This window comes from Larimichthys crocea, chromosome XIV (assembly GCF_000972845.2).
Source record: "Larimichthys crocea isolate SSNF chromosome XIV, L_crocea_2.0, whole genome shotgun sequence".
Taxonomy (NCBI): Eukaryota; Metazoa; Chordata; class Actinopteri; family Sciaenidae; genus Larimichthys; species Larimichthys crocea.
The window spans coordinates 1,772,928-1,796,080 of NC_040024.1; the positions used below are offsets into that span (position 1 = coordinate 1,772,928).

General features: G+C 41.4%; 1 protein-coding gene across 13 annotated transcripts in view; it reads right to left on the reverse strand.

Moving 5' to 3' along the window:
* Positions 1-23,153, reverse strand: part of nrxn2b (neurexin 2b) — a 592,065-nt gene that overhangs the window by 294,128 nt on the left and 274,784 nt on the right. For 10 of the 13 annotated variants that reach the window (XM_019268034.2, XM_027287992.1, XM_019268033.2 and 7 more), the window contains 4 exons: positions 21,324-21,762; positions 19,570-19,953; positions 17,418-17,621; positions 14,306-14,332 (listed from right to left, as the gene is read on the reverse strand). In XM_019268034.2, coding sequence (XP_019123579.2) covers positions 14,306-14,332; positions 17,418-17,621; positions 19,570-19,953; positions 21,324-21,762 — 1,054 coding nt within the window. The remainder of the gene's footprint in view (positions 1-14,305; positions 14,333-17,417; positions 17,622-19,569; positions 19,954-21,323; positions 21,763-23,153) is intronic. The other 3 variants (XM_027287993.1, XM_027287994.1, XM_019268031.2) reach the window with 1 other exon arrangement.

Genomic DNA, 23,153 nt, shown 5'->3' on the forward strand with positions numbered 1-23,153 from the left:
AATGCTGTGCCCTGAATATGCCACACTGCCTTTTTTCATTTCAGCACTGACTCAACTAAACAGCGGAACCTGAGCTTCTATGTTAGTCGAGTTCCATAACAGTAGATTCCCTTTTACAACAGCGTCATATTCTCTTTTACAAGGTCTGACAGAAGCTGCCATCCTCAAGTATGGGATACAGTTGTGAATGCCAGTTCAAGCTCTGTGATTCAAATTCTCTGGAAGAGAACATAATTATGAGCAGCTAGCACTCTGGCCTTTTGAGGTCACAAGTTTTTACAGCAGAGCCACATGCATTCATGCACACAAACTTGCAAGCACCCATGAGAGAAAAAGAAAATATAACAGTGGACTGCAGTCCAATTATAATGGGCTCAAGAAAGATCCACACTCAGTGCCAATGTTTCATTCTCGGCTCAGCAGCCCCACTCGGAGGAAAGACACAAGACACTGATACTGAGTGTCGTTGAAAACAGGGTGCAAGAGTAGGAGAGAACAAAATTGAGAAAAAAAAGAAAAAAAAAAAGAAATACAGGGATGAGGGTGGATAGCAGATGATTGAAATAGATTTTTCATTCAGAGGATAAAAACACAACCACACACCAAATGCTGACCAGGGGGAATTCTAATACCTGGCTTCTTTGTGGATTCATATGGAAAAGAGGAGGATAGAAAAAAAAAAGATGTCTCCATAAAATTCCTGCTTAGCACGACAGACAGACTCTGTAATCAAAGTGGGAATATGTGTATGTGCAGTATGTGCGTAGGACTTACTTATGTTCATGATTAGCATTTCACTACCAGGTGACAAACCTCCGGCAACCCCCCTGTTGTGCACCCATCTGGGAAAGCACGTGAACACACTGCACTGTACACACTCACACGGAGGAATGCACATACTGGTGCAGGTTCATTCAACAAACTGTATATAGAGTTACTGTTTTGACAGAATCAATATTTATAGATATTTTATCAACCTCTCTTGGAGGTTTGCTATTGTCCATATCCAGCTAATTATCCACTGTAAATGATGTGTATTGATTTAAAAAAGACAAAGGCACTGCTGCTGTTAAAAGATGGATTTCCATGTAACAAAGTGACTTCAACTACAGTATAAGGGTGGGGAGGCATTCCTTAGGTGTACTTTAAGCATTGTAGGCTTTGAACAATGACACTACATGGCTTGCTTCCTACATTTGTGGGAGGTGTGTGTTTGTGTGTGTGATAGAGAAAGTGAGAGTCTGCTCTTCCACTCAACCTTGCAGAGGAGAGCAGTACATGCTGTGTACAATAGATACATCACCCACACACAAACATGCTTCCCCGCTCCTAATTGGACCACTGGGGGTCTGTGCATGCACGTGAGTGTGTGTGTGTGTGTGTGTGTGTGTGTGTGCGTGTGTATGTGTCTGTGAATGTCAGATGAAAAGAGACAAAGAAACAGACGCATTTTTCAAAAAAAAAAAAAAAAGGTCCTGTTAAAATTTTAATTTAGGTATTAGGTTACAGTGTCGTTGGTGGAGAGGGGTTGGAGAGAGGGAGGGTAATGGTAAGGCTGAGTGTGTGTGTATGTATCAGAGTAAGTGAGACGGCTGAAAGATAAAGAGAGAAATGCAGCGTCAGCATGGCTGCTTTTCTGGCCAAGAGAGTGGCATGGGAACACCATGGGATAGCTTGATGGTGTGCGTGTGTGTGTGGGTGTGTGTGTGTGTGTGTGTGAAGGGAGGTAATTTGGAGGACAATATCTATGTGAATTTGTGTTTGTTATACCTGTATTATATATCTCAATTAAAAGGAGAACATATTGAGCTTTGAGGACTTCTTTGTATTTACATATTTTTTTTAATGTTGATTTGAAAATGTGAGAATGTATGTGGCGTGCAAGTGTATGTTGCAGTTTATGTGCCAACCCCATGCTCCCTCTCTCCTCCACCATCTGTGCTCCTGGCATGGCTCCTTAGTGTTGCTAATGAAGAGGAACGCCCCCCGTACCCCCACCCACCGACACACACACACTCTTTCTCCCTTTCTGTCATCTCCAATCCTTGCCTCCTTCAACATGTTCTCTTTACCCTCAACTTACTGTGCTGCACTGCAAGCGACCACCTGCAAACACACATGCACACATACATGAATCCACAACAGCAGCTGATCTTTCTCAGGTATCTCTGCTTTTGAAGCACCTTCCTGAACTGCATCTCCTCTGAATCCACTTGACTTGCTATTGATTTTAAACAGAGCCTCACAGCGTGTTGCCTCTTAAGTTCAAACGGTTGAATGCCCTCCTCCCACCCAAATGAACAAATCCTAGAAATACTGCACATCTTATTGCTGTTCTGAAAGGGACCCCAAGTGTTCTGAAACGCAGGCCGATAACCTACCCCAACCCAAGATTGTATGTATTTTTTGGGACACTGTTTTCACTTGAATGTCTTCTTTGGTGGCTCTACCTCAACTATGTCATTGTTAACTGTGACATACCTGGCATTAACTCCCGTGCTGCAGTGGATTTTGAATTAAATCTTGCGTTCATCAAGCTAACCCTGTTACACAAACAGCATATTACATGCAAATGAATGCAAATGCAGAATAGTAAACATCATATGTAAACACCACACGTGTATCACAGTACATATACCTCTACCCCATGATGTAATAAGAAATAAATAGTACGTAAGTAAACGATGGCATCCATTTGGCGATCTACAAATGTTTCGCAAAGCTACATTGATCTGATTGTGACTGTAGGTGAACAATGCTGCAACACAGAGTGGACAGCTTATCCACTTTTCATAAGTGTATTTACATGTCTAGTCTCTGCTGAAAACAAACACACCCTCACACTCCATCAGACCCTTGTTTATGCTCTGGCCAGTTTTAGAGGGCAGGAGTTTAGGAGATTTCTGGACGCCATGCCTTGCCGAACCACAGGTCTAATGCCCTTTTCCTCATGCCTGCCTCCGATGGGTTCTCCCTTGTGCCAGCTCGGCCTGGAGCAGATGGGTTGGTTCAGCATGGCATCACACCAGCCGACACAGTGGCATGTCAAACAGGCGGTCACAGGCCTGACTGTGCCAGGCACAGCCATACTGTACGGCCATATGGGAATAATGTGCTCCGAGATCACAGTGGATAGGCAGACAGGGACCTGATTTGTGTGCATTTCAGAATAAATAATGTAGACACACACACACACACACACACACACACACACACACGCATACCAATGACTACCAGACTTTAGTCTGTCTCTAGTCATGCTCTATATGCACCTTTGCATACACTCACATGCAAACCACCCACACACACTAGTCTTACCCAAATGATGACAGCCTGAGCTGCAGACCCGCACTGTGCACTCACACACATTACACTCTATAAATAAGACAGCAATAAAGGACAGACACACACATAGTTCTATCCTACACTCACCAGCCATGGCACTCTCTCTCTTTTACACAACAACAGTGGTGGCGCACGCACGCACGCACGCACACACACACACACACACACACACACACACACACACACACACGCCCTCCCCTCTGTCCTCTGCAGACGGTGATGATGGCCTGTGTTTGGGAGGTTAATGGCTGTTTGCTCCTCACAACCTTCACACCTGATTACACCAGTCGACTGGTGTCTGGACGGCGGGGCCACAACTCCGGGACACTGAAGCCCTTTCTGCCACCGCTCTGATATGCTAACCACGTTCATCAGAAATGTTAATGCGAGATTGAGGACACTGCGTGCAAAATGGCATGGGTCATATCCCTCGTGAAAATCAAACAGGACGTAGAGATGTCTGCCCGAGTGGGAGAAAACCACATCTGTGGTCATTTGTGGAACGTTCACAACAAACCAGAGGAAGGTAAATGATTTCTCACTGCCTTTAACAAAACAAAAATAAAGGTGGGGGAGAAGACCATGACTTAGCAGTATATCATTGTCTGATTTCCATTTGACAGTGAGGTAATGTCATGTGTCATGGCTCATTTGGGGAATTATTGTAAAATGCAGGAAATGACACACTCATCTGTACTGTTGTAGTTTATAGCCCAGGTGGTACAACCTCAAACACTATCTTTACACCATGGTAGCTAGGTGCTATAATGAACTGCAAGTGAAGTTATTATATAATGCAATAAATGAATAAAACATAATAATAAATGAAAACATAAGATGGAGGGAAATACAGGCATGAATGACTGAATGACAAGAAAGCTAGAGAAACAGTTTGAATATGTTGACGTTGTCAATTGTTAAAATGACGTGCAGTGAACTATACGTGTATGTTGTCTGTGTATAAAGAAATATCACACAGATCTTGAATCAACAAAGTTAATATATTACTCTGGAACAATGCTTTTTTTTGTACAATACTTGATAACACACGTGGACAACAAATGGTCCACAATCGTCACTGAAATAACAAAATAACAATAAGTAGTAATGAATAAAAAAATGTATATTAATAATAAATAAATAAATAAATAAAGAATGGAATTTTTTTTAAAACTTATTCTGTTGAACCACAATTCAAAAGCAATGTCTGATTTCCATTTGTTATTTTTTAGTACATTTTCAGGATATTTCAGTGACCATTGTGAGGGGTACCAACAATTTTGTCCACATGTGTAGTTCTTCCCAACAGTATAATGTCTGCCTCTAACACAAACGGAACCAGCAGGCTATAAGATTTATTTATCAAGGGTATCCACTTTAGCTTGTTTCTGTAAAAGCCCCCTTTTTTCCATCCTGCATAGCTTCAGGCGAGATAATGGAAACTTAGCTATTAAAGTTGCGGGGGTTACTGATGGTGAGGTTTTCATACCGTGCTGCTATATAGTATTATTGCTGGCTGGCTTTATGATATATAAATGCAATAACCTCTAACAAATTTAACATTTATTTATAATCTATTATGCAGAATAAATATAAGGTATGAATCAAGCTAATTATTGTAAATAAATCAGTTAAGAGGTTGATGATTGATGCCATGTAACACAGGACTCGTATATAACTCTAAAGGCATACATTCTATAAGGCATACATTCTGACTAAAGCATTATGGGTCTCAATATTCAACCAGAATGTTACCAATATGTATTATGCCTAGCTGTGATAAAGCTCCATAACATCATATTCTATGGCTGGTATGTGGACAACAAAAACATTCATTTTTGTTGCTCCACTTTCTCAGTCTGCTACCACTGCTGGTGATGAAAATGCCACTCTGTGCTGCTGCCAATATAAAATATTGGAGTACTGATATGATAAACAACCAATCATCCATCAATCAGTCCCAGTAAAGGGCACTATCAATATCCAAGTAATGTGAACTCTGTATGGGGACATGGAGTGGTGCAGTATCAGGCCATCAGGCACAGATTGAATGGAATTTATTTGAAATATGTAAGAGTGTTTCATCAACCTACATACTGGTCCCTCTAAAAGTGTCAAAGTTGTGTAACAGCAGTGTCCCCACAACAAATCATACAAAAGACTAGCAGGGACATTTTCTCCCAGCACAGCGATGAACATCCAGTGAAAAACAGGGAGGGGATTTTACGCCGTACACACTGCACCTTCAGTAAATAAATATCACTGCTTAAATTGGCCAACCCCATCAAGCTTACATGACAAGCCTTAGTTTAGTTTGGAAAAAAAGAAAATAGCAGGGGGTTTAAAAGGAATAAGCAAATCAAATATCCCAAATTTTCCTTGTGGTATATGCAGTTTAAAATTGGCAGTTTTCATCACATGATGATGCAATGCAGTGTAATTAAGTTATTTTCCAGTTTTGAAATGACTTTAAATGATATTATCCCATTTTCTAATGGGATGAAGTACTAATAGATTAGCTTAACTCTGCTCCACGGCGACAAAAAATTGCTCTCTACAATCCAGGAACCTGAGCTACTTCTTATATGTGGCTAAAATTGAATTTACAGAGGTAGGACTATGCAAATAATGCCTTATTCAGACACCCAGGGGTACCATTTTATGATTCATGACTAGTAACTCTGTTAACTGCCTTCATTGACTTTCAGATTCGAAAGTGTCTTGTTTAAAAATGAACTGTGCAATAAATTGGAAAGCGTGTTTTGGCCGAGCCACATAAGCCAATACTACATGAATTATATAGCATGTGTGTGTTTAGATGTAGTGAGTATTTATATCCTTGGTCAATGTGCAGGCAACATTGCAACATCAATTACCACATTTTTATTATATACACATATTGTGTGTGGGATCGGATGGAGAAATAGCTTTTGTACTGCTGAGGGATGTAGTTTATCAGAAGACTGAGGGTTATTTGATGGAGTGACCCATATGGTTATTTTTATGTAAAAGCAAACGCAGATAGCAGCAATAGTTACATAAGGCTGAAGGAGTTAATATGGCTAGAGACGGGATTTACTTGCTCTTCAGAGTTATCAGGATAAGACCTCCTTTGACGATAATGCCATTTGGCTCCTATCTTAAGATATCACATTTTCTATCTTGAAGGAGCGCAGGGCGATCACTGCCGATCTAATGAAAGGCTTAGTGTGTTTGTGTGTCTGTGTGTATGTGTGTGCGGGTGTGCCTACATGCGTGGCATCTAAATGGCAGCCGTGTGCTAACAGGAAAGATGCCATGATGGAAATGAAACGATATGAGCAGATATTACTGATAAAAAACACAATGAGACATCTACATCAAGACCCTCTTCCATCTATGGCTCTTTTCCGTTTTCTCTCTCCTCATTTCGTTGTTCATTCCAGACTATCTTTCACCCACTCTAACCTATATTTCTCCACCCTTAATCTATCACATTCTGGCCCCTGTGAAGTAGCTCTCCTTGATCTACTATACAATATGTGTTGCATGTCTAAGAACAGAACTATTTATTGGAGGAGATTGGAGGGATGCATTTGTGTGGGTGCATGGGAGGGATTGGAGACAGGTAAGTGGGAGGTCTGGCTGTCAGCCAGGACACAGTCGCATGCTGACACACCAGCAAAACAGCCCTCCTGCAGCCACATCCAAAACATCTCCTGAGTGGTGCTGCATCACAAACAGGGACAAAAAAGAAAAGACAAAAGAAACAAAGGTGGCAGAGTTTGAGAGTACAGAACTGTACGTGAGGGTGTGTGGTTATGACGACAAGAGGGGGGCAGAGAAGAGAAGAAATAAGATGAAGGGAGGGGAGCTGCCAACAGATTATGACCCCTAGCAACGATTATCTACGCCTGCCGCTCTGACCCCCCGTGCCAATTACAGAGATAAGGCAGCCTGTGCGCGCGCACAAGTGTGTCTACTTTCCTTTCTATGTGATGCTTGCTCACACTCAGGCATTTGTATTCCCTGTTTGCTATCAGGGGCCACACAGTTTCTCTTTCCCACTGTTCTCTCTCTTTGTGCAGAAGAGATGCTTTGGTGCTTTAGCATCCATGACAAGATAACCTCTGTTGATAGCTTCTAGAATTGCAGATGGCCACCACAGGAAGACCCGTTTGAGTCGGGAAGATGTTGAGAGGACAGCAGATTGATTTTGAGAAGCGGGAAATGAATCATGCATTTTACCCATCCTCTGCAGAATTTAAGAGCTCCCTTCAGACACCCTTCTTGCCTTTCATACAGCCATCTGTACCCTCCCGCCTCGCTTTCTCTTTTCATGCTTCTGCTTCATCGTCTTTTTCTTATCGGTTTCCTTCATCCTCATTTTTTTTGTTTTGTTTCCCTCCCTCTCCTCACATCTGTCCCCCTTATTCTTTAGAAAAGGGGGGGGTCGGGTATGATTTGGACCTCTATTCCTACCATGTTGTGGCAAAAGGAGGGTATGGTCCCATGGGACAGCCTTCAGTCCAGCAAAGCAGTATGGGTTTGGACAGCTCCAGGCTGCTGCAGGTTCTCTCATTAGAGCCTCTGTAATGAGTCCACATCTAACCTGTCGCTGGTGCCACATCACACTAAAAGGAGGCAGACTGATTACAGACTGAGGCTATACCGCCGAGGCGCTCATATCCCAATTCAACACAAGGCCCTGTCCTCTATGCAACTGTGGAGATTGGATCAATTTCGATAACTGTGTTTTGTGTGTTGCTGAAATTCTGTGAAAAACAGATGTAAAAGGAGTTTGCACCCCATGTAGACATAGAAAATCTTTTCCTATTGACGACTGAGTATAAAGATCGCTTGCAGTTCTGCACTTATGTGGAAGACAAAACTTTGTAAGCTCATGTTTATTTGTTTAAATAGTGATTGCAAGCACCCCTTGCACCTAGTCTTTATTGAGCTTTTGGGCTTATCTGTTTATTTACTACAACAGTGACAGAGCCTGTTTTTTAGAAAAGCATTCATCCACATTTAATTGTGGCCAGGGGGAGACCACCAGGAGGTCTAATAGATTACTAGATCTTATTCTATTAGTTACCGTAAGCGTTCTGCTGCTTTTGGTTGTGTTCAAAGACAAAATGTCATCAGAACTGAACAAAGCAACAAGCAACAGACAAACATCCACAAAACTGTGAAGACAGTAAACCTGAATGAGAATGAATTGCTCAAAACTAAGTGGCGTCAACAGTTGGATTGGCTATGTGTGAATCGCAGCTTATTACTAGGAAGGATTGCATGAACCACTTGACTGCCAAAGTTGAGTCCCTGAAAGGAAGACGCTGCAGTCTATGCACTGCTGAGGTCCCAGAAGGCACTTAGAAAGATAAGCCTGCCACCCTCCTGTCCAACATGCTCCACAAGCTGTTCAGTGGACCAGGGGGGCAGATGCGGTCTTCTTAAACATGCTGGCTCCCAGTATTTGACCGGGTCCCAGGTGAAAAGACAGAGAATGCACTTTTCCTTTTTTTTTTAAAACTTTTCCAAGTAAAGGGATTGAAATTGTGGCCTGAGTAAAAGTAGACAGTGGAAAATCGGTGTGGACAATTCTTATTAGACTAAAAGGGCAGGAAGGCAATCTGCTCACCTGGTTGGGTCTAGTGAGCAGATTGCCTTAGGTGTTGCAAGTTCACAGAAAGCAGAGACAGGAGGAAAAGAGGAGGAGGTATATGGAAAAGAAAAAGAAAAAAAAAACCTACAATCCATCCTTGTTAGACTTTCTTTATTCGCTCAGCTTTACTTATAACCTGTGCCTTCCCTGCTTCATGATTTTTACTCTCTCTTCTTCTCTTCTGAGTCACTCATCTGTCAGTGGTCGTCGGAGTCTATCCCCCCCACCCCGCACTCTGCTTTGTCAATTTAGGTTTTTTCATCTGTCTTCCATGCTTAACAGTCATTTGCCTTCGGGTAACAGCGAATGAAGAGCCTTTGACAGTGAGACAGTCGCTGAAATATCTAGGCTGTTGAACACTGAATCAGAACAGCGCACTGCTTTAAAAACAGTGAAATGAAGGATATAGACTATATAAGACTAAGCTTCATAAGGTCAGCAGGTTCACATAACCATGGTCCATCACCTTCCTAGCATGTCCTTCAGCTAGAGTAGTGTACTTTCATCTGTGAGTACTTGGCAATAACAGCTCTTCGGCTCATTTGTGCAATTATATGCAATGGGGGAAATGTTTTGGCTGATTGTCACTCCTACTTTTAACAGCAACAAAAACAAATGTAATAATGCTTCTGTTTTCTTATTCAGGATATGCATTTTGCCTACAACTACTTTTTATTTTTAAAATACTACATACCACATACTGTACATATCTGTACTTGAACTTTTCTACTATCACATTAACACTATGCAAATTAAGCTATAGTATAATTAGAGGTCATGGTGTGTTGTACACGTGTACATATAAAATTTATTGCGCATGGATGTTCAAACACACTCACATTTCCAATTCTAGCTGTAGTTACAAAAATGTTCTGATTACATATCCCTTTGAAGTTCATACAGGCTTCAAAGCATTTTATTGGGTCATTTCTGTTGAACATTTTAAGAGGCATTTGATTCATTTCCATTAAAAGATGCAAAGAGGAGAATGATAAAAAAAAAAAAAAGTGTGCAAATTAAATGAAGTTGCATCCATGGAGGAGTTATTTAAGTCTATGTGTTTTCAACAGTCATTTAAAGATGACTTGACTGTGATAGCACTCTATTTCTAGGCAACTGCTGGAGATGGCGGTTATATCCAATGTGTTAACATACTATTATTACCGTTACATATTTTCTCACTTGTGCTTAGCAGTGCACTAGTATCACACAGACAACTGTTAATTATATTTAAATCTGTTAACTACTGCGAAATGTGCAATTCATTTATGTTGTCCATCGCTGAACTAGATGATTGCTTTTAACACAAATCTATTTATATCAAATGACATAACCATCTCTGAGGGTGCACAGATCTAAGGCATTATGTTAATAACATACTCCTCTTATTGGCTCATTGCATCACATTTAGCCTGAAGTTTTGTAGGATAAAATGAACATTAACTAAAAAATGGCTATCCTCCATTGGAGCATTAAATTGCCTTTAAAAATCAAATCCCACTCCGAGCATCTCCAAAATAACTCTGAGACATGCTCAAACTTCACAAACTGCAGGATGTTGTGCATGCTGAGGGCAACTTTTGGTGCCTACTGCATATTCATCTTTGACATCTACTTGGCTGAAACAGAATGTGATGACTCATGATTTAAGTGAGCGATTGGAAACTCATTCAAATTCAATATTATGTGATTCACTGAGAAAGTAAGAGAGCCATCTGCTTGAATACAAGTGGGAAAGAGCTGGGGCCGCAGATAAGAACAGAGTTCAACAGAAATTAGACTGAACAAACCATCCATTCAAAAAAAAAACAAAAAAAAAATTGTCCATGTCACCTGCTGTTTCTGAGCACGTGTACTGTATCTGTAGTGGAAACGGTTGGTCAAATAAATATAAACATCATAATGTTGTCATCATGTCATACCCCATTGCTCACAATAAAAATCCGATTGAGGCCAGCCTTTGACATTTGCTAGTTTCTTGGACTTGTTGCATCAGGCAATCAGATCTAATAGTTTCGTGTGCAGCTCAGTATCCCTTTGATTTAAATCCATGGAGGATGAGTTGGAACCCTTACACAATTGACATCCAATACTAAGTCTTGTGCCCTTCATGTATCAAGGTAGAAAGTAAAGTTATGGAGGCTTAGTAGAACATTAAGAGGGGACCAGAGTTCACTTCCTTTACAGACTTGCAGTCAGTCTTTTTCTTTAATCATCCTCACCAAGTGTTTTAGTTACTAAACACAAAACAGTTTGTTTGCCATAGCTATTATCGTTCCTTAGCTTTAACCATATGTTAAAGGTTGTCATGTAAAGACAAACTAAAATCAGCCAAAAAAAATCCCCCAAAACTGACTGTACTAGAAAACATGCACACGAAGAAAAACACTGTGACAAAGCCAAACAGGTATGTTCTGTCCTCAGTAAAATGTTGGCTATTGGTCAACATATGGCATGTATACACACATCTAGCATAATTCCAATGTCATTGGATGTCCAATCCAGTGTGTTTTCTACATTTTATTCTTACAGAATCAGTTATCTTTCATCTCCTCCACAAACCAGACATAGTGTGTGTCTCAGTGTGTTCTGAAGTGAATACTAGCAGGTGGATAGGCCAAAGGGTATGACATTAGCAGACGGAGTGCTCGTGCCCCACATGCTGCCCATATGTCATGCCAAATCTCATCTCATCTAGCACAAAGAGAAGGTGCTGCTGGCTGCTGAAAGGCCACCTTCCAAACAGATATCATCAGCTTGACACTGTGACCTGACTGGGGCTGAGGGCTACATCTCTGCTCCATATCATATCCCGTCACATTAAGATGAGAAAGCAGGGTCACAATGTACTGCAATAAAAACACAAGGCCGATCCTTCACTTCCTATGCCTCACAAAGCATTCCAAAGTTCAGACATTAAAAGATCAAAAGTCAATAGTTGGTCGATAGTTGAAATACAGCAGTAGTAATGTCACTACAAACAGAGAACAGAGACACAATAAAGGTAAAACTACTGTAAAGTTTTACTGCCCCCACTGATCTTTTGGTTTGTGCATGCAGGTCATAAGACAGTGATGTGATGTTAAAGTTATAAAGAGGGTGGGATTATTGTTATTCTGTTATCAACATAGTGAATCTAGATATTCCCTTTTATCCTGGAAAGAATCCTACAGTAGTCATGTCAGCTCTTTTTGTTCAAGCTCAAGACATTACATTTTGATTGGTCTCCTACTGTAATGATTAGACATGTACACTATTAAATAATCTATTCCTCCACTCACTGGCCTTTTCAGTTCATGTGCAGTCAGAACATAAACGTATATATAAATATTGCGTGACACATTAATAGTACAGCTTACTCTTCTAGGATTTGTTCTCTTAGCTACTGCCACTAACTTCAACTAAATGGGAGTAAGAAGACCTATCTGCACAGACCAGCCAGCAGAGACACTTTGGTACCCTGATTTTCTTATTTGAATTCAAGGCTTTAGTTACTGTGGGGCTCTGGAGGAGGCATCGACCGCCAGATGTCATGGCATTGAGTGGATTGTTGGCTACGACCACCCACAACCCCTCTTTTATACACCGGCACACTTTTATATAGTGTTGTATGCGTCTGAGTTGCTATGAGGCATGGCACTGCTGTACAAGAATGTTCAGTTAAACAAAAAGTGTAACAGGAAAATAACCCCATCAATATTTAAAATATAGCACCTGAATAAGACAAAAAAGAAAAATCAATGACCAAAGTGGCCTTTCTATTATAGAGGTATGAAGAAAGACTAGAAGCATGTCCAATCTGTGAAAAACTGCAAGTCCTCCCCTATTCTCTAGCTCAAACATGTTTCACATCAGAGCATATAAATCTGTCATAAAACACAATAAACAGAAACGTAGAAAACATCTCCTCCCCACTGCAGGGAGCTCACAAAACATTCCCAGTGCGTGTGTGCCATCTAGTGGCCAACCTGGGTATGGACATCCTCTAAGCATTATTTGAATGTATGCCATGCCGGTGGCTCCACACATAATAAGGTGTAATTTGTCATACGCTGAGACCACTTCCATGCCTGCCAGATACTTTTGAAGTTTTTGGATTACACTCATAAATTCTGACATAAATACTGTTAAGTATATTTTAAGTGTGGAGACGTGACACAGTACAGTAAAAGCACAAAACATGAACATGTGTTCACATACAAACACATCTGTAATAGTTTACAGAAGCACCTTTCACTGACAACACTGACTGAACCCATAACTTTAACCATTGCCACTACACAATATGACTATTACATATTTCTAACTTAATACCAAATACAAACCAGACCTGATCCTTCTGACTGCAAAGTGATCGGTACCAATGACTCAGTACATACGCGTCACAGGAACTTTTGTTTTCAAGGTAAAAAAGCAAGTGAAAAATAACTATTATTTTGTTACTACAACTTGATTAAATTTAAGCTCCAGCTTTCTACCCTCACAAAGACATCCAAATCAAAGAACATGCACACAAAGACACATACATTGTTGCAAACATCAGGTTTTCTCCACTTTTGTCATTGTGGTTGGCGGCACTTACCTGTGGACTAGTTGCTCAATTGACAGTGGCCATAACAGAAATAACAGTTTGCTATCATTCTGTCAGCATGGGGCAGAAAAACATTAGCTTGCTCCGAAAACAAGCATTCACCAGGTGGTGCCGTCTCTCAGTGGATAAGCAATTAGCTTTCTGGGGGCCAAAACTACAGTTTGTCCCACATATAAAACAAGCAACACCTGTGTGTGCAGCCGAGTGGAGCTGAGACTCAGTGCTGCATAATAGAAAATAGGAACATCCAACAGGGGAGTGTCAAGTTGCCCTTTTCTGAATGCGTTTTTGGAGAAGGTTGACAGGAAAATGAATAGAATGGGTAATAAGCAGGGGAGAGGGAATGAAATTATTTCATCGCAAGTGGTAGGCAAGCAAGAAAGACTATGGTATGAAAAATCTGGATAACTATGCAAGTGAAACATTAATTAAATCTATGACAGGAAATCAAAGTGACAGAAATTATGGAAAGAAGAAAAATATAACTTAGATCATGTAATGGCAATGAGAGAAATTATGGAGAAATAATGTTTAATAAAAAATACAAAAAAAACAACAACTGATGCTTATTGAAAAAGTAAGAAAACATGGAAGCGCAGAGATATGGTTAATGGAAGAGAGGTGTTACTGAGGCCAGGAGAAAGCAGAAAAGGTCCACTGCACAGAGTCAAGATGAGATAGACAGATACATTTTAGTCAGAAAAATGGATAGAACCACTTACTGAGGCTACAGTCTATCCTGATACAATCTGGCGAGAGAGAGAGCGAAATGGTGAGATCAAATAAAAAGAAAAGGAGAAAGAAAGGGACAGAAAGAAAGAGAAGAAAGAATAAAAGAGAAAAGAAAAACATTTTACATCCTTCAAAGTACATTCTGCAGACAACCAAGCATTGCTCTGGGGCCACCATCCGGGGACAGGCTCTGAGTCAGGATCACCCTTTTCCTCCATCAATCCCATCATCCATCCCTCCTCCCACCCAATAACCTAAAGCACAGCAGAAGGCAAGATCTTATCATATTTATGGAAATAATCTATACAAAGTGATCCATTGTCAGCTTATGACTACATTTTAAAATCTTTACATGTGACCATAGAGACAAAATCAAAATGAAAACTGTGTACTGTACTTGGAATTTTCAGGTTCTATCTGGATGGAGTACAGTTCTGAAATACTGAACATCAAAGATTTAACGTACCATCTGGCAAACACTTTTCCTTTTTTTGATTCTTTTCAATATTTAACGTTTTTTTCATCCCTTTTGTAAATCATAATAACCCTGTATAAAGTATAGAATACTTCAAACATCAGTGCTGTCTTGCACCTTTAACTTTAGGCCTCTTCCCTGGCAATTTGAGATGCACTTGCCTTCTGTGGCACTTTGGGCATGAGAAACCCAACAGTGTAAATGACAAGAAAGGGTGATCTGCACATCCCAGCCACCTCACGCCTGGTGCACACAAACCGCAAGAAATAATACCCTACTGTGTACTTTTTGCCACAAGTGGTGTGACAAAAACAGAACAAAACGTGTTATCATTATACAAGCTGTGTTGTCAGAATGGTAGAGTGGTGGTTTAAAATGCTTTGTCCTTCAACTGGAAGACTCGGGTTAGCAGAGCGTCAGTAAACATCAGCTCTGGTTAAGTGTCTAAGAGCAAGAAACTGAATCCTGCTCTGTCGCTTTACCCACCCCCCTTCTGGATGGGGGTTAGTAAACAGACTTCCTCTACAGGGACCATTAAAGTATCAGATTATTACTCCCCACAGAATCAGATATCAAATTAGTCAAATTATTTCTTTGCTATTCAACTCCATCTAGTGGCGAGACATTGCATGTGCATGTGGCTGTGTGGTTGGGTTGTGGTCTCGAGCTGTCAACCGCTACAGAATAGTGGACACAAACAGCCAGGGACCGACATCACTCTGTAGAGAGGTGGGGGCAATAAAAATACAGTTCCACTAAAATGGATTTATGGGCCACCTGTCTTGGTAAGCAGCAATGTTTTCAGAAAATGAATGAAATAGAGTGCAAGATGCCATGTTGCCAGTACATGCATGTTTTCTATTGATAATCAATTAATATAATATTAACACATCACTCATTGGACAGGTTATCATCATTACCTATCGCAGAATATCATTAGGGATAAACTGTCCAATTATAGCCTTTCCTTATGATTAATTAGTTGGATTGTAATTATCTTAACAAGGATTAAAGCTTTAACAGATATTGAGGATTCCCTCCTGATTATGGGTTAATTAATTTCCTTGCAAAAGATATATGCAAATCTTGAGCAGAGCTGTAATGTCAGTCAACTATGTGACTCCTTTGATTTTATTTAAGCTTCGTTGTAAACAGAGAAATGGGACTAGTATATGGATTCATTCGAGGATTTAGTGGTTATGGATTAAATGCGAGTGAGGGGGTTCGTGGATTGCTGGCAGGTCAAGCTGTGGCCCAGTAACCTGTAGGTACAAATGTGTGTGCAACCTCAGACAACTACAGCTGTGAGTCGGTCTCTCTGACTGTTTGATCCGAGGGCCGCAGACATACAGGCCATTGAAGGGATGAAAAGTTCCATCTTCTGAGTCTTGGCCAGGTGGGGTGTTTATGAGTGACAGAAAAAGAAAGTGGAGAAGGAGAAAGAAAAGTACAAGAAATAGGAAAAGAGAGCGAAGTGGTCACCTTTGTTTATCCCACCACCACCCTTCCCTGTCTCTATGGTGGCTTAAGCTCCCATATTTTTGGGTGCACCTCTGTCATGCTCTTCCCGGTTCACTGCTGAGAGACTGTTCCTTCAAAGGTTTAGGACAGACTTAGTGTCCAGAGCTGGAAGGTCATACCTATCTTTCCCAGGGTGCTAATATTCATTGCAATGAAATTTTAATTTAAGTCAAAAGGTCTGAATTCCTGCAGCCAGTTATTACAGGGATTGTGTTTGCCCCGTCTATAAACCCATTCATCTTACTAAACCTACTCTACAATTTCACTGACCGTCTCACACTAAGATTGCCCTTAAGACCTCTTTACCCCTCCATCTTCTTTGAACTCATTTGTAATTACTTATGATGAGGGTCCCCATCTTCTCATAGCAGTGCTGCTGGGGAGAAGTAGAGCCACGCAGCCCCTCAGCTAACTCCACAAAAAAGGGAATAGAGTAGAACAAGAGGAAGAGCGACACAGATGCAAAACCACCTTGAAGCTTCTAGAGACAGGTTAGTGGGTTAAGGCTCAGGATCAGGCCAGGGATACAGTTAGAGATGGAGCTTTTAAACAGGAGGAGGCGCTATGGGGCTTCACAGGGAACGAAAAAGAAGGGGATGAATGCATGGGGGAAGGGTCAAAGAATATGGAACAGAAATGACTGCAGGGGTGCTCCCCACAGAGGCTGAAATTACTGTACTGTACTGTACATTTGCATTTTTACTTTTAGTCTTGCATTCCTGCAGCAAGCACTTTATTCATTTGTGGAGGAGAAGTTTCTGTATTTGTACCTCAGTTTTCTAAAATGAATAGCTTTTGAGCACTCTTGGTATTCTCATTTAAACTGATGGGCAGTGATGGGCATAAGCTAGCTTGTTTGCTAACTGTACCCATTAAATGAAATAAAGTGTGCTCCATCATAAAAAACAAATCTGACGTGACTGAGGGACAAATTTAAAAGCTTTTTCCCACCTACTTATCTGACAATGGAAAAAAAACAAAAAAAAACAACAACCCTGTACGTTCAGCAATACACAATGCTAAAATACAGGGTGTAGATGAGGAGACAAGGGGTGAGGTAAGAAATAGGTTAGCAGGGTCAACCATGATGAATGACAGTGGTTTACCAAGGTTCACAGTGAGCTTGATGCGGCCTCCGTCCAGTTCCAGTCGCAGGGTGTCGGCTGACTCCTTGGAGGTGGTGGCCATGAGCAGACCATACGCCCGTTGAGACATGAAGCGCAGCGCCACATCCTCGGCCTCCGTGTGCATGGTGACCGGCATGATGATCTTTAGGTACATGCTGCCGTCATAACTCAGCACCGTCGCCTCTGGATAGGGTTGAAGGAGAGGACAGAGGAGTGACAAAGTGTGTAACACAGCACACAGGGAAGGATGCTTACATTGGTAAAGACTGAGATTAATGCAGAACACAGGTATGCACATATTTTAGTTCATGCATTTGTCAAGTTTAATGTCAGTCTGAATGACAGTGAAACAAAGTATCTATATGTATTTAAGTCTCACCAAATAATTATAGATCTGTAGTGGATATTTAATATTTATCTAATTATATCAAACCAAAAATATCTCTGTCAATACTCTGTCAAAATAGGTGTATCTGGATGATCAAGGAGACATTCAGTGAGAATGATGATCAAAGCCAAACATGCCTGCAAACCAAACACTTTTCACAGTGATCCAAAGATAATATCATTTTTTTCTGCACTTCTCAGGCATGTAAATTCTTTCAAAAATGTATGACTGCATACAGTATGGACTTTGTGTTATTGCTTCTTCATGTTGTCTTCCCACGTCATTTGTGCCAAGCTGTTGGCAGTGTGCAGAATATGCCAAGGACTCAATTCCTATTATATTGAAAATTGAAAATCCACCACCCAAAACACAAAATGAAAACATTCATTATAATAAAAGAAAGCAAACCCAAGAAAATAGTCATAATGAATCCAACAGCAGACTGTCTTCAAGCTAAGAAAAATGTCAACAACAAAAGTACAGCTGGTTTCTGAGACATCCTTATTCACACTTGGCACAACCGTAGTTATTCCTTCTAGAAGCAGCCATGCCATAAATAGACTGCTGTGTAGAGCGACAGTTCCCTGCGTTCTGCTCTTATTTTGCTGTGTGGGTTGATATGTGTCACCACAGGCTAACATGAGTCACTGTCACTGGGTACTTCAAATGTTTATGTTTTAAAGGGGGAAAAAAAAAAAAAAACTTCTAAGGCTGGGCAAACAGGAAATAGCAGTGGTACTGAATAAGTGTACAACGCACACCTCATGTCACAAAAATGTGAAACAATTCCAATCCAATATTTTTGTAGTTACAATCATCAAAATGAGTATTAATTATTATTATCATCCTAACCATCAACTCAAAAAAACATTAGTGGTTTTAATTCTGTGTGGCTTGCAGCCATCAACTCTTTGGGTTTTCCTCATCTAGTCAATATCATTGATTGCACTTACACTATATTAGGCTCTGCACTCACTATGCCTATTGACAAAAAGAAATATGTGGCTGGTTATTAAAAGAGTGCCACGTCACATCACTGCAGTAGCACAATGCTCCACTAGAGGGCAGAAGAGTATTACTAAAACCATACCTGTCTACCCAAAGACAAAACTGTTAAAATATAACCCTTCAAAATAGAGACATTTCATCCTCTACCTTCACTGTCCTGATTTGAATCCAATCTCTCCTTCCCTCATTACCCTCCCTGTCCCTCAAAATCCCACACTGTCATGGCTCACTCACCCCCGTGGACGTGCAAAGACAAACCATGAAGCGAGGCGCCTGCAGCTAATTGGAATGAATCAGACGTACGTGGTATTATTTGACTAGCTCACCTCCCTCTCGCTGTGGCATATACGCCACCTGGGTTTGCGTGACTGGCACAGATGGCGGCAGTAGGCCTGGCTGCTCTGCTGCCGGCCTCTCAGCACTTCAGCTTCGATTCCCCCCTCCCTGTCAGTGGGCCCTTAATGCCACCCAGCCTGGGGTGGCATTTGGTTCACATATATAAGGTCCCTGTAGAGCTCTGACTTCTACTACACAGCAGCTGCTTAGTTGTGTCAAATACAAGGCAGCCCGTTGTCAAATGCTCGTTGTACACTTGTTTTCCTGCTCTGTTTTATTGAAAGTGTACAACATTTCTCTTAAGGACATTGCAGTGGCTTTTCTTTTGTGAATTGTGCATGACAAAATTGCAAACTAGATGCACACACAGCAGTTGATCTTCAACATTACTATCCTTACCTATCTCGCAGTTGGTCCCCAGGTATCCGGTGCCGGTGCAATCACATATGTATCGGTTCCAGCCCTCTTTGCAGAGACCTGCGTTGCCACAAGGGGTGCTGCTACACCGCTTCTGCAGTTCACGTGTGCAGAAACTGCTGACACCAAGTGCACTCTGGATCTCAGCCAGACGGCGCACATCGCGGCTCTTGCCGTCAATGAAGAGGTCACGGACGCAGCCAACGTAGCCATAGTTAAGCAGTGCCGTCCAAACCTCTGGCGGCAGGATGAGGTTCGACTTTGACTCGGGCAGTCCGCCTAAGTACATATCGCTGTCCAGGTCCAGGATTTCACTGCCCTCTGGGGAGCTGAAGGGCATGCTACGGCTGTTGACTGAGATTGAGCCTAAAAGACAGAAGAATGAACAGTAACTTTTAAATCTTAAAATGCAAATATATGATATGTTGGCAAAGGTTCTAACAATAGCTATTTAAATTGGCTGCAGTCCATTATGTGCATGCTTGTGTGTGCGCATGCATCTTGTTTTTAGTGAGTGATTATGTGTTTTAATGACCAAAAGAGACATGATTGAAGAAGTGTGTGGTCTGGATAGGTGAGTGAGTGGATGGGAGGTCAAGTGGCTGTGTGAGTGGGCAAGTGAGTGGATGGTTGTGTGGGTGTGGCAATAAGTGGATAATTTAAGGACATAGAATGCAGACAGAGGGACATACAGGAGACAGGGAGAATAAATGACAGTAGTGTGTGTGTGTGTGTGTGTGTGTGTGTGTGTGTGTGTGTGTGTGTGTCTAATGTGTCCGTAATAGGCTAAATGGAGGAGAAGGGAAGCAGAATGCAGCAGGGAGTGGGTGAAACAAAAGGCCCTCTCTCATTCTGTGATTAACGACTCCGTCTTAATTTTCTATTAAAAGCCAATTACAGCAGGAGCAGCAGTGAGATCACATGCATGTGCGCGCACACACACACACCGATTCACACCCTTCCTCATTATAAGATGCTATTAGGGGGAGATAGAATGTCCAAGGTGCTCGCCCACCTACAGACCATTCATCAGACACCACACATTCAAGCATACAGGTAGCCCTGTTTGTGCCTGCATGAAGGCAGAGACACTAGAGCACAACAGATAGGTAAGATAAACTTACATATACAAATACCAGCAGATGTATCATTAATAGTTTGTGTACCCATTTCTTAGCTTTTGTTTTGACATAGTTCGATTAGCAAGGGGAGTTTTCTGTGACTGACAAAGCCCTGGCAGCAAATGTTCCCCCTAATCCAGTGAACTCTTCCAATCTGCTGCTTAAAAACATCACAGAATATGATAACAATAGTCTTAGAATAAGCACATGTTTAGTCCAAGCACACAGTAGTGGTCTTGTAAAATGCTGTGAAGCTAACAAGAGATATCTAGCCTTCTGAAAAGCAACTGTGAAGCAGCATGTTACTCTGAGAGGTGGGTTGTCAAAAGCTATTTCTTGCTATTTTGTATGCATAAGAAAAAACACACAAAGGATATTTTTGTTGACATGCAAAAAGGTAGACAGAAGAGTCAGACTATGTATATGTAATATGTGCATCCTCAGTAATGACCACCAAAGTATGTGAGGATGTTGGATTTTTTCATAGGTCGATAGAAAGTAAAATTTGACACTGACATTGGCATGGATCTGTCTATTGATAGGAAAAATGTGTAATAAATATGAAGAAGTAAAAATCCAACAACACTGCATTAAAAAGTTTTCAGCACTTCTCACCTTTCCTCCCTTCCCTCTGGAAATCCACGTGGCACCATTCCCCGTCATTGACCTTCTTGTTGCTGGCCTTCAGCTTTGTTTTTCCAGAGCCCATATCAATCAGCAGGTACAAATACCCGTCCAGCAGCTCCATGGCAAAGTAATCAGTCTTCAGCTCCCTACCAGGCTTCTGCTCTTTGGGGCCCTGAGGGCGGCCGTGGCTGAACAGCAGGAGGCCACTGGGTTCCGTAGTGCGGAAGTCGAAGGAGATCGAACCCGTCTTCTTGGTGTTCCACTTGGGCAGGGAGATGAAGGACTCAGGGGTCTCAAAGGTGACTGGGTCCAGGGCTGCCACGTCCTCGCAGCGGAACACTAGGTCACCGTTCAGAGTTATCTTAGGGTCACGCTCGATGGCCAGGCGTGACAGCTCCAGCTTAAAGTCGTTATTCTTGTACACCACCTGAAGGGCATTGAGGAGAGCAAGTGGTTACAAGGTTAGAATTCTGTATAAAACAGTGGCATTGCCCTGCATTATGGATTCAGAAACACCATCTAGAACCGGATTAGTATTTCAAGTGGACTTTCATAGTAAGATCAAAATGCAGCTGCAACAGAGAAGAACAGTCTAGTTCGTAATTGTAAGAGCCTGCAGATGCATCCTAATTGCCTAAATTAATTTCAAGTGTCAGTTATAGCAGCTTCCATAACTCTTGTCAGCATGGCGAAATGATGAATCAAAACATGAATGAAACATGTGACTCTCTCTTTAACAGCAGTGTGAAACCAACTTCGATGCAACATACACAAGCTGTTTTTCCTTCTCCAGCCCGCAATCCTCCAGCAACAAATTTAGGTCAGATGAGTGCTCAGTTTGCTGATCACAACTATATGGACTCTTCAATCTCGATCAAGTGTTCAAACCATTTGTTGTAGTAGAAAACCTGAAGCTCAGAAATGTCAGCATGTATGCACAGTAAATGGAACAAAACCAAAAGGCTCAAGGGGATATTTAGACACGAAGAAGTGAAAGTTGCCTCCAGTCTTAATGCAAATGTCTGTCTCTCAGCCTTTGATGAAATATGGCTCTATTGTTTCAGCTCAAAGTGTGTGTCTGTGTCTCACTGTGTGCATTCATAATGGATTAAGTGCTAAAGGCAAAGTAAATTAGACTTGGCTTTCATAGTTTTAGTTTTCCTTTTATTTGCTGAACGCTCTGCAGACAGCATTCTGAGAGGCTGTCCTCAAGGTAATAGTGTGAAGCAGCTAAGGTCGCTGCATTTGTTGGTGTTGTGTTTTCTATTCTCTCCTGATCGTAAAGCTCTTCATGCTCTCTCACACACCCACCCACACACACTCGCTGACAGGTAACAGAGAAATAAAATGGCTTCTGTACATTTCTATCTTTGTTTTCCGCTGCTTTCGCAGCTGCAATGTTTAGGAGATTGTCCTGGTATTGTACAGTAGTCCCAGGTTTGATCCTGGCAGTGGTTGTGTTCAGTTGAACTGTCACTGAGTAAAGACAGGGGAAATCTACCTGCTTGTTGTGTTTGGAGCATGATTCTCTTCTTTTGATAAAAGGAAGCATGAACAGTAATTTTCCATTCTTTACTATGTTAACTACAAGCTGTAAACTGATATTATTGAACATATAATACCTGGATCCACTAATGTAACCTCCATCTTGCTTCTTTTTACTAATTTGATCAAACTTCTGCTCACCCCAAACAGAGAAAAAATAATTAATGCTGAATTATCACCTGTCATTTGCTTTTGTTGGCATTGGCCTGTTTTTGTATTTGCACCACTCAAAGACTCATCTTGTGCACTGTGGTTCACTGTATTGGTTTTTGA